Below are 16,419 nucleotides of genomic sequence, written 5' to 3'. Positions count from 1 at the left end.
TTAATTCTATAAACAGACATAATTTCTTGTTCAGTTACAAAGTTCCGCTCTTCAAGTCCTATAATTGCTGTGTCGAGAATACCGACTAATTTGACAATCGAAATTTTTTCGTTTTCAATAACCTCAGTTACTTTCTTCGCTATCAGAAGCGAATTATAATGACGAGGAATTTGATTTAAATCGTATCAAAGACGGAGTACATCAAGATGAAATACTACATTTAGTAAGGAATTATAAGCCAAATAAAATAAAAACATCTGCCCTGAAGATAAGGATAGTGCTGACAGATCAACTTCCAATTCATTGCGTGCCACGGCGTTAAAGATAAACAAATGTTAAAGCTTAGATAAACAAAGGATATGCCTTTATCCATTTTTTGCAGCAATTCCACTTTTTGTTTAATAGACTTCGAAACATACTTTCGCTTTGTAGATCCTTTACATATAAGTAAATATATACCAGAAATTCTATTTGACATAATCGAAAGTTCAAGCTTGCTTTTATAAAATTGCTCTAACAGTTTGCAAAAAATAATAAGCCGAGCTTACTTTTATAAAATTGCTCTAAATCTACAAAAAATAATAAGCCGAATCCAATTCGAAGATTAAGGAACAACACAATCTGCAACATTAACTGAATTAGATAATTTTAGCTTAGCTTATACCATCCATTATACATTAAACATACATTCGTAAACGTAATTTGCGCACTCTTACGCGCATGCGTCAACGCGAGGCATGCGCAGAAAGTTTGTAGCTTTGAGGTCCGGATTATAGATCATTCCGGATTATGGGTGTCCAAATTAACGACTTTTGACTGTATAAACAAATTTACATAGCCTTTGAGGCTACCAGTATTATTATTTATAATTAACAATGTGCTTCAAATATCAAAAATAAACAAAGAAAACAAGCGAAATTTCTGTAATACAGACAAGTAGAAAATATTCATTACTCACTGCTTTCTGAATTCAAGCCTGTGTTTGCTTCCAACAAAGAACGTTCACTTTCGGTTATCTGATGTCTAAAATCTGAGCTTGATTTGCCTTTTACAAAAGTCTTTGGATCTGGAAGAGCTAATGAAATGAGAGATAATAATCGTAATAAACGGTCAGTTAATACTGAGCTGCGTTTAACAACAGGATGTGAAAGAAAACTCATTAGTTTAGTTAATGGAGATGACTCAAGTCCTACATTTTTTTCAACTTCATCACAACTGGAACTAGACGATGTCCCATATGCTGAAGATGAAGCACTGTGAGTCCTCAGCACAGTCTTGCCTTTGCGTGATGTAGTGCTTAAAGAATCTAATTTCACAAGTACATCCCAAAAATCGCTTTCTGAATGTGAACTAGCGTTTTCTAACTTAGAAGAAGACATACTCTTGGTTTCAGTTTTAGCTCCAGCAGAAGCTGGAGTTTTTCCTGATTTCTGATCAACTTTGTTACTAGTATCTTTAGATTTATCCTCCCTTCTTGCTGGATTAGGTAAGAAATGTATGGGAAAACTTTTTGCCAATGATATCAAAGTATCCAAAACATGCCTAAAATATAGAATAAAAAATTAATATCTGAATACTTGAAGTTACAAGAAAATGAGATCAAACAGAAACTACAATAAAAAGCTAAACAGTAAGAGTTCTTACACTGTTACAAGTCACAGTCAAAAAAGAGGAAAACATTCTTGTGCATACCTGAACGAGTACACATGCACAGATTATCCAAAAATAGCAGAAAAAGTAGAAATTCAATAAATCAAAATTACAGACAGTAGCATGATATTGTTTTCATGTAGAAAGATATGGGGTATTTTCTAAAATAATGAGATTTTACTTCCAGTGTATTTATATTTTTCACAAACAATTGGTGCTTCAGTTGTGACAGAAGTTCAAAGAGTGAAGAATTACAATTGACAATGCACACAGGATTACAAATGTTCTACATGATTGCTTTTATTCATCATAATGACAATTTCATGTAGAATGACATACTACAGAGCACTAAAGACACTTCAACTGTAATTCTTGGCACAGGATTGTGAATAAAACCTTTCAATATAACCAATAACACCAGCTGACCTCTGTGCATTTGTCACTTCAAGTAACCCAATAACTCAGGTCAAAAGGTGCAAGATCTGGAGACCGTTTTGGCTACTTGTGCAAAAAGAGCAACCGAGGACACTATCAGCATCAAATGTCAATCATTGAAGGTTTTGGGCAAGACCTATGCAGATGTAATTATTCTTGCATTAATGTTTACACTATGGAGCATTTGCCTCTCTTAATGCCCATATTCATTATATGCCCTTTTTGATGTTTTGAACTGGTTCTGTTAGAGTCTCCAATCAAAAAGGCCAAACAGTGCCAATCAAAAAGGGCACACAATGAATGAGACTGTGACTCGACATCTTTGGCTAATGCAAAAGCATTATCCACACACACATGTGAGTTCTCTCTCACCCAGGCACAGCAGTTACGTACATTTATGCTTTCATTAAATGAAAAATATATCTGGTCAGTCAACAGAACATTTGATAACCTGTAGCCTTGTTTTACATCTCCTGAAAAGGCAAATTTCATGCTGCTTGAAATCAGCTGACTTTAGCTCCAGCATGTGTTGGATTGTGTAACCTCTTGAAGATGAACTTAAGTGATCGTTATACAGTCCTGTATGAAATAACAATTCTTTGAGACTACTGCAGAAATTTGTTGGTGAAAAATATATTTATTTTAACAACAAATTATTTTACTTTTGAAACAAATCCCATGCTTTCTTATGAAAACCATGACATGCTGATATTTTGCATACTTTATGATCGCTTGGTGTATATCCTCCTGACTCCACAGGTCAACATATGTGGACCTTCAATTTTGCGATGCTGGAAATATTCCAGTACACTTTTACTCAATTGCAACTCAATTACTACGTACAGGGATGTTTCAGCTTTTCATTTTTACCAATGGATGGATGCACAGGTGCATACTTTTGAAGAAATCGGAGCTACAAGCAGATTGTTTTGCAAAAATGGCGCTGTCGAAAAGTCTTCGAAAACGTAAGTAATAATTAATTAATTAATAATTTAATTTTTAAAGTGAATATTTAGAGCTATTTAGGTTAGAGCTTTTGTTTAACGTTGTTGTTTGTTCGTCAAAGTTATTTTTTGTGGCAATGCGTTGAAATGTGTATAGGTCCACATACGTGGACGTCAGTCCGTTAGGGAAATTAGGCTCAGTTGGTTACTGTCATACGTTTTTTTAATATTACATAATTTCAGTTACTGTTTCTGAAATTTACGTTTCAGAAACAGCTGACTGATGGCACAAGTGATTATATACATCTAGTGTGTAATTCCAATGTTAAATTATTTGTATTTTACAGGGTTTTTTTTTTACCCTTTTCTTGCTCTATTTTTGAATTAAAATATAATATTCATAATACTGGACTTCTATTCTTCATATTCTTTGACCCATTAAAATAAAGACAATGCATAGCTATTACTGATCTGATTTTATATTTTTACTATAATTTATTGTTTGTAATTTCTTTGTTATTTCATGTTATTAGTTGTAATTCATAGTAACTCAAGTTAACATGCTTGCAGGATGACTTTGAGAATGCTCCAGAGCCTTTTTCACCCTTGGCTTCGTGTTTTGAATACCTGAGCGTGGAATCTTTCGAAGAAGTAGCTGCCCAAACTAATTTGTATTCTGTTTATCAGAAATATAAATCTGTAAACACGAACGCAAATGAAATAATGCGACTTGTTGGTCTCAATACTTGAATGGGCACACTGAAATTCCCTCAAGCAGAATTATATTAGTCAAGAAACTTATCAATAAGATATTTTCATGGAACAATGGCAAGAGACAGACTATTCACTCTGCCCTAAAATTTTCATTTTGCAGCTAATTTAGCATTCCATAAAAATGATGATAAACGTTGGAAAGTACAAACCTTTTTAAATCTCATAAAGGAAAAATGCCTTATTTTGCCTTGACCGCAAAACATTTCTTTGGAACAGCAAATGATTCCTTTCACATACTATCGGTGTACTGAGAAAAAAAAAAAAAAAAGGCCAGTTTGAATTTTCTCCTATTTTGTGGATTTGGTGATATCAAAGTGTTAGGCGATGCATGTACACTATTACAAGCGAAACAATCTTACGGGTGCTAAATTCCCAATGGAATATCGCATGCTAGATGCATTAGTATTGCGCAGATATAAAGGAAATTTAATAACTAATAGAGAGAAGCTAAGACTCCCTTCAAGTTCAGGTGAGGAAGAATACCCTAAGAAAGCAGAGGAAAGTAATTTCTCAATAAGTAAAAAACACGAGTCTGGATGGTGTAAATCACTTACCAAGACTCATGGATACCAAAAATGCATCTAAACGTAGAATGCCAGGGTGCACATGAAGAACAAGAATATTCTGCATCAAATGTAAAATGTATTTATGTGTATTAAAAACAATCATTTTGAAAAGTTTTATACAAAATAATGTGTTGATAAAGATAAAATATTAGTTAAAGTTACTTAAAATTAATAAAACAATCATACATTAGGATGTTATTGTGAAATTATATTGTGTTCATGTTTTATTTCACATTTTAATCTAATGGTGGCTTTAAATATTAAAATTTACAAGTGTTAAAATATGAGATTATTTACTTATTTGAATCCCAAGGTACACAAATGTGTACCTAAATTTTTTGGTCCCCAAATATACATGTATAAAAAAAATCTCTTTTTTCCTATCTATAGACAGAAAGCAAGCATATAAACTTCAAGAATTATTTTTAAATTAAATATTTTAACTTCGGGTGTGAAGAGGATATACACATACAGGATACTTTAAAAATATCTGGCAAAATTCTCAAATTAGGTTGAAGCGGCAGAAATAGATTTCGTATTAGAATGGATGTGCAGTATGCAAAAGCATTTTCCTGCATAATCATCATTCCCATGTGGATTTTGAGCAGTATGCATCACTACACAAACATGGAGTTTGCCCTACACTTGTCTTCACTACGGTGCAGCAGATGGAAACACAGCAGTTACTCAAAGTATGTACTCAGAAATCCCTCTCTGTTGCTTTTTACAGTAACTGCTTTATTTCTGTTACAGCCACATGGAGAGAAACATTTTGGTGAGCTCCTTGTTCATATAAGATGCATACTGCTGAAAGCCTGGATAGGAAATGATGATTTATGCCAGAAGTATGTACTACTGACCATTCAATAGTGCTCTGGGTACCTCACCGTGACATATTCCATCAAGAAATATTATTTTGGTCACCTCTAGCTGCCTTTACATTTTTGCTAAATATTTACAAATCAAAGCTGAAAGACAGTAACAAAAATAACCAAGGCACACATTGCTTAAAAAGTAACTTGATTAAAAAAAATAGTAGAATGTCTAAAACAAGATATTTAGCGATTAATAGGAGAAATTTCTATTATGAAATGTAAATAAGAAACAAAATAGTCAAAACACTTGCCTTTACTTTGCAATGAAATACAAAAATTACTCAATAGTTAAAATTAGAACACTTTGTTTTGAAGTAGACTTCTACACTGCACTTTTGATACTTGTGTCTTATCTGTTACTAGAAGTTTAGATGGTACCAAAAATCGGTCATTTCCTTTCAAATGCTTGCCAACCTATGACACTCAGGAGAATTGGAAGAAATGAGAAGAATTTTCTAAACTACTGCCCCCTTCAAACTTTTTTAAAGAATGCATTAACTTTCCGGTATAAAATACACACACTTATAATTTCAAACTACACTTTTTAATTTTTAGGTGTATTTGGTGTATAATGGACAATTTTTTTTTTTTTTTTTTTTTTACAAAGATACCTAAAAGATACATGTTCAATGGTCAATCTTTTGAAATCATCCAGTTGAACATTTTGCCCTGGGCTATTGAACAATGGTATACTAAACTAAGAAGTGATAAAGGGAAGAATATGTATGTGCAGGAAATGCTTGAGGTGGTAAATAATTCTGGAAAGAGAGTGGCTTGTATTCAATGCAGCTGTGCACAAGGATGTTTATAGGGTTTCAAGAAAAGGGGATTTAATTTGGGGTAAATGCATTTCTGACCAAATGAATACATGGAATAAGCAGCCACATGTTTTTCTTTCTGCTGCCATTTGCAGCTTTGATTCTGAAGTAAACATCAAAGACTTCAGTAAACTGCATTTTGCTTTAGTTGAAGTACAGTTCTTAGAATTAAATATGGCTCCTGCCAAATAAAAAAAATACAGTGCTGGTTTCAAATGAAGTCATTAAATTTGTGAAAGAAAGTGGAAATCCTGCTGCAGCAATGATGTTTGGTGCTGATGAAACCTCTATACATGAGTGGAAGCTAAATAAAGAAATAATAATTAAAATAAAAAGAAAATATTTGCCATCCATTAACCCCTTCAGGACCAGCATCGCATATGCAAGATGCAACGATTCCACTCTTATCAGCCCCGCATCGCAAGTACACGAAGAGATCCGATCAATCTTTTCAGCCCAGCATTTCATATATGTAACTTAGAAATGGATTTATTTATTTTTTTTAAATTTTATAAATGCCAGTAGATGGTGCTAAATGGTAACGGTCGTGGCTTTTGACCTTCATGTATGAGTATCAGTTTCTGATCTTTGCTTCAGGTTTTGATAGATTTATTGGTGTAAACAAACTGGGAATCACAGCTCTTTTAGTTAAAGGGACACTGCTGTGTTTATTTCATTAAGTATTTTTTTTTTTTTTTTTGTCATCAGAATGTGGGAAAATGCATCCAGCTCAATGGTTTCATTTTTTTTTTTTTTTTTTGGTTAGGAGAATGTGGGAAAACGCATTTATCTGACTATAGTGCTGTAACGTACCAAACTTTCATGATGGAAAAACTTGGACCAGTTGCCCTGTTTTATATTTATTTTAAAACTTAACATAGACTTTCTTGGTTGATTGAAAAGTAATTTTACAGCATTATTATAGAAACGGAAAGATATTAAGTTTTCCGACACATAAAGCATCTTACTTGCTCGGCGGAACAAAGCAGCCATTGTCCTGTGTGTTGAATCTCGTTTTGAATTATTCCACACACAGCAGATATATGAATTTAGTATTTAATTACCTACAAATAATTATTGCTTTATTTTCTTTTACATTTCATATTTGTAATTTTGTTTTCATGCTTATAGTTATAATTTTAGTACTTCCTGTTTAATTTATTAGTAATAATGTGATTTTCTTTATATTAATACATGAGTAATTAATATATTGAGGTGATTATATTAAAATGGTGATTTTATATAATTTTTTTTTTTTGTAAAAGTAGGCTTAAATGCTAAAAATGCATGGGCCGACGGCGGCGTTCCATTTCCGGGGGTTCGGTCCCATGGCTGCACACACTGGTCCTCAAGAAGTTAAAGAGTAATGAAATTGCCAGTCCTAGAAGAAAGTGTTGTGAAATAGATCCTAGAAAATCATCAGAATGGATTAATTATGTAATAAGAAACAGGGTAAATTTGCCTTAAAGTGGAAAAAAGGAATGCAAATGAAAGTGAAAACTTTAAAGTAACTCTGAGTTTGTGTAGTTGAAGTATGGAAACAAATAATTTAGTTCTACAAGAAAAAAGTTTCAAAATGGCTTCTGAAAGATTTCCACAAGGACATATTTTCACCACCCAGAAAGAATAGTAATTAGGGGAGCCTACTTGTGATACCACAGTGCCCGGGTTCAAATTCCGGAGAAGGCATGGCTGTAACTGTTTCCCCCTTCACAGATGGTAATGATGGCCCACCTATTAGATGCTTTGACAATTAAGTGTTCACCATTTCTGGCCTTAGTAGTGGCCAAAGCTTAAGTAGGCTAAGTGCCTCCCCCAATTGAGAGGGGGAATGCTGAATTTCTAAAAGCATGTTAATGATCCATGAAGGGGAATAATCAATGTGAAATATTGCAAATATGGTTGAAACTTGGATAATGTTTGGTATAATGATAGGAAGTAAAACAACTGATGTGAAAGGAATAAAATCGATTCCAATAAAAACAACAATTTATGAAAAACCTCACCTCACAGTAGTGCTTTGCTGCATAGTGGAGGGTACAAAAGTAAAACCCATGGTCATTTTTAATAGAAAGACCATGACAAAATTTAATTTTCCAAATGATGCTTCCATTCACAAGAAGGGCTGGATGGATGAAAACGGTGTGAAATAGTAGGTAAGAAATGCTAGGCAATCCAGAAAGGTCTTTTTAGTTTGGGACATCTTCAGATCCCATCTAATGGATAATACAAAGAAATTGTTGAAAGAGTGTAACACAGATACTTCAATTATTCCAAGCAGATTAGAGTCATTAGTTCAGCCTTCAGATGCGAGTATCAATAAAATATGCAAAGAAAAAGTAAAAAAAAAATGGAATTTAGATGTTAAAAGGTGAAAACTGTGTATAATAGGAGGTCAAATGTGTCATGCCAATCTAGAAATAGTGTATGTGTGGATAATATAAGCATAAAATGCAATTAAGCCTGACATAATTCAATGATGTACCTGAAGATATAAACATGATGAACTTTTCATGTTAAATGATAATGAGAATTTTCAAGTTATGTCGTATCTTCTAAATAAACAGTATGTTCAACTTTTCCTTATTTTTTAAATCTATCACTTTTATATTCAGCGCATAATCATACCTGCCAACTTCTCAAGATAAAAATTCAGAAGATTTCTCCCCAAATTCAGAACACAAAAAATTAATATCATGCTTTAATATTAAAAAAATAACAATTTATACAAATAGAAAAAAGAAAATTGTACTTACATTAGTAAATCTCAATTAAGTAGTAACTAAAAAATTTATTAGGAAACATAAAATAAGAACTTAATGTTACACAAAATAATTATTGCAATGAATTTAGAGTGCATTTTTTGGCTTTAGCCAAAAATTCTTTGGAAAATTTCCTGTCATAACAATTAGTTTCCTCATAAAATTCAGCAATTAAAATGTGTTCTAGAGTTTTTGGTGAAATTGAAGAACGATACATAGTTTTGTTTTTCTTCACAACACTGAAGACTCTCGCACTCAGCATTACTGTGTGGAATTATGAGAATAGCACATAAAACTCTTGCTAGTCTATCATATTTTGGTGTTCCATCAGCTCTTTCTATTCTTTCTAAGGTACCAACGAGGACATTAAGTCTATCTTCTCCAGAACTGGCAAAGTCTTCAAACTGTGCAGCAGAAAATTGGTTCTGTAGTTCATCTAAAGCATCATTATGGCATTCATTTTCTTTAATTGTTAACAAAAATGGAAATTTATCAATAAAAAAACAAATCTTTTCAAAAGATGAATTTTCAATTTGTTTCAAATTTGCCACTTCAGCATTTAAAAGAACTTCATTTTGCAAAGGAAACTTCCTTACAATGTAATCACAAGCTGAGGAAAAGTACTTTCTAACACACTGAAAAAATTCTTTTTTCTCATGATCTTTCAAAGAACGTTGTGTTCGATGAGGAATGCAGTAAACAAACACTCTGCCAAAATGACATCGGCATCTGAATTCGTAGCCGAATTTGAAAAAAAATCATCCACTTTCTTTGACGTTGTCGAAGCCGAAGAATTAACTTCATGCTTTTTTAGACTTAACATGCTTCACAATGTCGTTTCTTCCACCGTGACTTATTATGAAGTCACACACACACACACGTTGCAAAATGCATAGTTATTTCCTTTGAATGATTCTTTAATTGTTGGAAATTCGGCTTTGTAGGCAGGCCGAAAATATTGAGAACACGGTTTTTTTGAACTCATTTCGTAACAATGACATATTAAGAAAATTCGTAGCACGTGCAAACATACAAACAAACAAACAAACAAACAAAAAAAAAAAACAGAATGCGACAATCCACGCTCGCTGCGTCCGAGTTGAGTAATTTCCTTGCTGCTGAAGCGAAAGCGAAAAAAAAAATAATCTGGCGCCCACAAAGAAAACAGTGGGAGAAACAAGTTCAGCGCATTGGATTGGCTGGTTAAGCGGCGAGTTGGGAGAAACCGCAGGTTACTGGATTCGAAGTAGTCGGTAGTTGGCAGTAAAACACGATGCAATTGGCAAAAATCGCTGAATTGGCGAAAATTTCGACAAAAATCACTAAAAACACTTGAAAAAGGAAAAAAAATTGTAAAAAATGGATTACGATCGTAAAATCGTAAAGACAAACGCATTTTCGTAAAAATTACGAAAAATTCGTAAAAGTTGGCAGAATGCACATCCATAAAATTTCATTCCTAATCTTTTCTATTAAAAGTGTGCTTTATACATCAGAATATACAGTAATTAATATCTGAAAAAATTAAAAACTTCAAGATAAAAACAATAACGAATTGATATCTGGAAGTTCAGTTACTTAAATGTAAATAGTAGAAAAATACATACATGTAAAAACATTTTAATATTTGAACATTTTAACAAAAAATAATAATAATACTTTAATCAGTTTTCATTTAAATGACAGACTGCTTTCATTAAGAAGGGAACTTTGTAATATTGCTTATAGCCACGTAAGCCTGTTTTGATAATAAAAGCTAATTAAAAATTTTCTCTCATGTGTCATTACAAATATTGGATCTAAATTTAGTCCTAGTTTTAATAACACTGAAAATCCTCTTGCAATACTATGGGGAATTTTCCAGATGTCCAAGATTATTATCTACACACTTCCCTGCACTTTTAAAGTTCCTTTCTTTTTTGGTTTTATAAATTTTTCCAAGTTTTCTAATTTTAAAGTGCAAAATTGCAACTGCAGTTTATCAGTTGCAAATTGTTGAAAGAGTGTAATACAGATACGCCAATTATTCCAAGCAGATTAGAGTCATTAGTTCAGCCTTCAGATGTGAGTATCAATAAAATATGCAAAGTAAAAAAAAAAAAAAAAATTGAATTTAGATGTTAGAAGATGAAAACTGTGTATAATAGGATGTCAAATGTGTCATGTCAATCTAGAAGTATCTTTAACTTTAGCATGTAAAATCATTTCATTGTTGACTTTAAAATTTATATAGCATGTAATCACAAACTTGGCAGAAGCAGCTAACATGGAAAGAAAACTTGCTCCTGGCTTCCTCTGAAAGTTCTTCCACTACTTTATTAGTACAGTCCCTATTATAAAATCTTACGCAGTCTTCAGATTTTCTATTTTACCGTAAATCATGATAAGAAGACAAAACAAAAGTTGTTTTACAAATTCTGATAAAATGTCTTTAAAAAGATATAATCACCGATTGCAAAACATAATAATATTCTGCGCTGTAGAATTGTGCTAAGATTGAATGATGGCAAAATGTAGCATATAAAAAGGAAAAAAGCTTTAAGGCCTGATTAATAAATACATAAATATTCATTCTTCATAAAATAATACAACAAGGACACGAGACAATGTTTCCTTGTCGAGCAATTTTTAAAAATTTTTATTTTGAAAGAATCTCATACCAGCTTTACACTCATATTTCATAGAATCATTTTAAGATTTGCCAATTAAATTGTTTACAGGTGCAGGAATTACTTTATTTTTCTCGCATCTTTTTGTAACAATGACAGCAGTAATTTCTTTTCCTTTTACTTTATGTATTTTATAACTTTCAATAGAATGTTTTTTCTTAATTTGACAAGTATTTACTTCTTCCTTAACCACTTGCAGTAAAAAGATGTGCCACGCACGTCGAGATGCTTTTATCTCAAACCGCGAGGGACGTGAACATCACGTCGATAGGCATTTATCACAAAAATTAAAATAATGTGGTGCACACATCGCCTAACAACGAGATTGTTTATTTCTCGAGTTACAGCTCTGTATTGCACTCGCAGATGCGGAGCGGCGTAAATGAGACACTTTACCGCTTGTTATATTGTAGCGCACGGCACCGCAACCATGAAGTTTAGTCGTAGCGCAAGTGGTTAAAAATGTAAGTGGAGTCCTTTGTGTGAGGATTCTACATAAAACATTTCTCTAAATGACCAGCATGCACATAGGTTTCAAAATTTCTTTTATTTCAATATTATGCTACTATTGCAATTATTTCTATTTTTCCTTCCTTTCAGAATTCCTTTCAAGATATTAATTAAAATCAACAATGTGCTCATCCACACATATTAGTAAAGAAGCTGCTAAACTTAAGAGGATATAATTGGTGCAGTGGCAGCACCAAGTGCTAAGCAATTATCCAGAGAAGTTGCATTTTCTTTTTCAAGTTTTAATAATTAGTTGTTATATTAAAAACCTGTCAAATCTCCTAAAATGGGGGCAGAATGTAAACTACACTCAATTTCTGAAGACTCTGGATTAAAAAAAGAAACAACCTGATATAGTTTTGCATTGGTACTATTGCTTCCATCCGTTGAGAAGCAAAATGGAACAGCAAATAGCTGTTTTAATGCAATCAATAACAAAAGATTTATTATTCATACCCATTTCTTAAACAATTTCAGACATTTTATTCCTTGCATTTGAGTACTTCTCGGTGATTTTGCTCTCAGGAATCATTACCCTAAATAAAGCTGCAGCATGTTCTGATGCATTCAATAGCAAATTGTGTTCTAGTAAAAAGGCAGAGAACAGGCATTCTACATTAACAACTTTTTGATCTTTTGGTTCTGCAGAAAAATGTAATTATTATTTTTTTAAAATACAACTCAACCCGTCTCTGGGTTTGTGGATGCACACATGCTTAAGAACATTGTCCCTTCCACTGTGTGAAACTGAAAAATCAAACAGTATATATCACAAATGTTTTACAATCTCCTTGACAAAACAATAGAAGGAAAGTCATCTGAGTATGATTTTTGAAAATTACATGAGTATTTTACCTTTGTTATTTGCAAACATAACTAAGTTGCAACTAAGTTATTTGAAAACATAACTTTTTTCATCACAATGTTTTGCACTATTTCTCGAAAGTATGTGAAACCACAGCACTCAGTGGCAAGACAAACAAAATAACATCTTCCATCTTGCTTTGTGCTCAGCCTCTAATATAATATATGCCAGAAGAACCACAGTGGGGCTTGATGATCAATGGAGACCTGGAACATGATGTTTTCAGACACATTTGCTTTCACACACAAAGCAAAAGGCCACCATACTGTCTCACTAATGAAGCAACTTTGATTTTCTTTTATATGTCATCTAGAGAAAAACTAAGTGCTTTCTGATACCAAAAATCACTGTTCTGGGTGTAAATAAAGTATTCATAAAAGTTGTGAGAAATTTTAAGAAAAAGAGAAAGCAGAGAGAAATATGTTGTAAATAGGGTTGGTGGAAGTTTGCATATCTCTACCTAAATCACGAGAATCGGAACTCTGTTTCCTGTTACAATCACATTTGCACAAGGTATTTACAGATTTCTCTTTGTTAGGAACTCTTAGTTAGAAACTTACTCCTTGAGCATAAGAATTTCATTACATTCAGATGTACATTAACTTAGATAATACAGAAATTTTTAATTTTAGATCCGAATTAAAAATTTTCAAATCATCCAATTTCACATGAAATGTCTCGTACGTAAATACAGGTAAAGTTAACAAAAGCTTGTTAATAATAAATAGCTAAAAAATATGCTTGTAGAACTTTTGTTATAACAAGTTTTTGTTATATAACACGATTTTTGCAATTCTGGCGAAGTTGACAGTATTATCTGTGATTGTTCTAACCCGCACTCTGCGCCTGTATCATCCTTCCCCCCACGCTTTACTTCAGAGCAGAGTGTTATAAACGAGTTACTGCATGTTTATCTTATTCCTGTCAATGCGTTATACGTCTCCAGCCTATATAAAGTCAATGAATATTCATTTTATTTTCATTAGCATTATTGCACGCAACTGATAACAGGGTTTTAAAAGTTGATCTTTCACTGTTGAGAGATACCAGTCTAGTATTGTACTGTCACCGAGTTTTTCCGAGATGGAACAATAAACAGACAGGTTGTCTTTCTGATTTTTAATGAAAATGTAACAAATTAATTATTGGTTAAACAAAAGATTAATTACATTAAAATTTGCATTAGAGTACTAAATAAAACTGAAGCAGACTATTCACTTCTGCAGACGCAATCTTTGCACCCTATTCACAGTACATCCATCACAGTTCTTTGAAAATCTTTCAGCATTCTCTCTTTCGTGTCTCCCTGAGCGGATTTCACGCAGGCTGCTTAACACCCATTTTTCTTATGAGAAAAGAAAATAGTTAATTGATAATAACCGTCTTTTAGCATGTGTTTTTTGTAACAGCTAGTTGTCAACATACTCTGAATGTCACATTTCTTGTCACAGTATATATATTTTATAATAAATAACCCTTAACTTGGAAATGTCTAACATTCACTAATAGCACTCACCTATCTGTAAAGTAAAAACCATGTTGGAAGCAAAAAAGAAGATTGCAGTATAGTGCGGACAATATTAAATACGGATTTATCGAAAATCCCATAAATCCATCATCGCTAATGTGCCTTATTTGTGAAATTTTTTTTTTTCAAAGGAAGTAGACTTCTAGGCTTCAAGATCATTTTAATAGAATACACCTGAATAAGAACGACAATGATGTGGACCTATTTTCAAGAGATGAAAAAGAAGTACGAAATTCAGCCAACTATATCAAAAATTTTTCATCAGCTTCTAAGCAAGACAATGATGGACTTCTAACTTTGTATCTCATTGTTGATTGCTAAAATAGGCAAACCACATACTATAGGAGAAGATCTAATTGTACCAGCTGTAAAAGAAGCAATAATCACTGTGCTCCATACACCAGCTACAGATATCCGAAAAATTCCTCTGAGCAATAGTTCTGTGCAAAGACGAACTGATGACATGGCTCAAAACACTGAAGAATCATTGTGCAATCTGCGGACTTGTCAATTTTCAATTTAGCTAGATGAGTCCACTTTACCAACCAATGAAGCTGTTATTGTCATATATGAGGTTTATCAAAGATGAAAAAATATGTTAAGAGCTATTGTTTGCTAACAATTTGGAAACAGAGAAAAAAGGTGAAACCATGTTCAATACACCAGTAAAGTTTTGTGATGAAAAATAAATTCCTTTTAATAATATTTTGTCAGCTGCTACAAATGGTGCACCAGCTATGACAGGGTGTCAGAAAGGCTTCATGTGTATTAATTGTTCTAATTGAAACAGTCTTCTTTAAACTCAGAATAAAGACAAGGTCATATTCCATCTTACAATTATAGTATATAATATTACACATTTAAATATAATCATGGCGATAGCTGTTTCAGATTCACAACTAAATAAAATTGATCGCTAAAAAAAAAAAAATCTCAAAGTGGATGGTGGGCGAACGAAAGTGGGCAGGGGACAAAATAAAGTTGAGAGCCTATGGTTTAACACATAGAATTCTCATACAGTCTAAAAATTAACTTGAAGAATCAGACTACTGAAAGAAAATAACCAGATTCCTTAATATTTAAACAGAGAGCCAAAATCCTAAATATGCTGGTGGTAAATAACACATGTAACCAACATTTTAACTTAATCTACAATGCATGTCATTTCTGAAGGAAATATATGAACTTGCTTGTTGTAGATAAGACACAAGTACTTAACTTCTTAACATTTATAATGTATGACATTTCAGAAGGCACGAACTTAAAAATTTCTTTGCAGCAGTAAATTAAATCAATGCAATCATATCTACCTGCATATAACTGGTGATGCCAGTGGGTGAATAGTGACTAAAGGGATATTTGGGGAAAGAACATTCTGGACACCAAGAATATGCCGTTCATTAGCCCGTCTGTGAGCAGTAGTTAATCTTCTTATTTGAAAAACATTTGTGCGACAGCCCAAAGCAGCATCTAAACTAATAGATAACCACGATGGTTGTCCACCACGATTAGATGAATCTTGTTTGCTGAAACATAATAAATGCATATTCAGAATAAGAATTTCAAAATGAAGAGCATCAAATAACATTATAAAACACAGATGAAATGAGAAATATCAAATATCAACAGCTATGTGCATTTAATATTCTAAAAAATAATAACTGATAATCTCTAATAGTTTAATTATGACAAGACACAATAGAATCTTCCTAGGGAAGATAGCCAGCTTTGTAGAGCAGTCACTGCGGAGAGAAACTCACTTATATTCATGTTAAATTAGGAGGAAAAAAGCCATGATGGAAGTTTTTGCTGCAAACTAAACTTAAGACAAAGATATTATTGTTGAATGGCTTTAACTACTCAGCACTGGTAATCTAATCTGCAGGAAAGGAGTAGAAGATAATATCCACACTGTAATAACATCCACAACAGCAGACAGTGATAATTACTGCAGTCAAAATTTAACAGAAATCCTTTAACATAAATATTAACTTGCAAATAAAATTGAGGAAAAACTATCCAT

The 16,419-nt window shown here is 32.7% G+C and overlaps 1 protein-coding gene across 2 annotated transcripts in view; it reads right to left on the bottom strand.

Moving 5' to 3' along the window:
* HUWE1 (HECT, UBA and WWE domain containing E3 ubiquitin protein ligase 1) overlaps positions 1–16,419 on the bottom strand; it is a 595,188-nt gene that overhangs the window by 108,858 nt on the left and 469,911 nt on the right. For both annotated transcript variants that reach the window (XM_085806998.1, XM_085806999.1), the window contains 2 exons: positions 15,707–15,922; positions 959–1,542 (listed from right to left, as the gene is read on the bottom strand). In XM_085806998.1, coding sequence (XP_085663124.1) covers positions 959–1,542; positions 15,707–15,922 — 800 coding nt within the window. The remainder of the gene's footprint in view (positions 1–958; positions 1,543–15,706; positions 15,923–16,419) is intronic.

The sequence above is a fragment of the Stegodyphus dumicola genome, chromosome X1, assembly GCF_044657685.1.
Source record: "Stegodyphus dumicola isolate Sdum_Otavi_A_Nest chromosome X1, ASM4465768v1".
Classification (NCBI taxonomy): domain Eukaryota; kingdom Metazoa; phylum Arthropoda; class Arachnida; order Araneae; family Eresidae; genus Stegodyphus; species Stegodyphus dumicola.
Note: the sequence above shows the minus strand (reverse complement) of the source record. Positions and strands in the feature narration are given on the sequence as shown.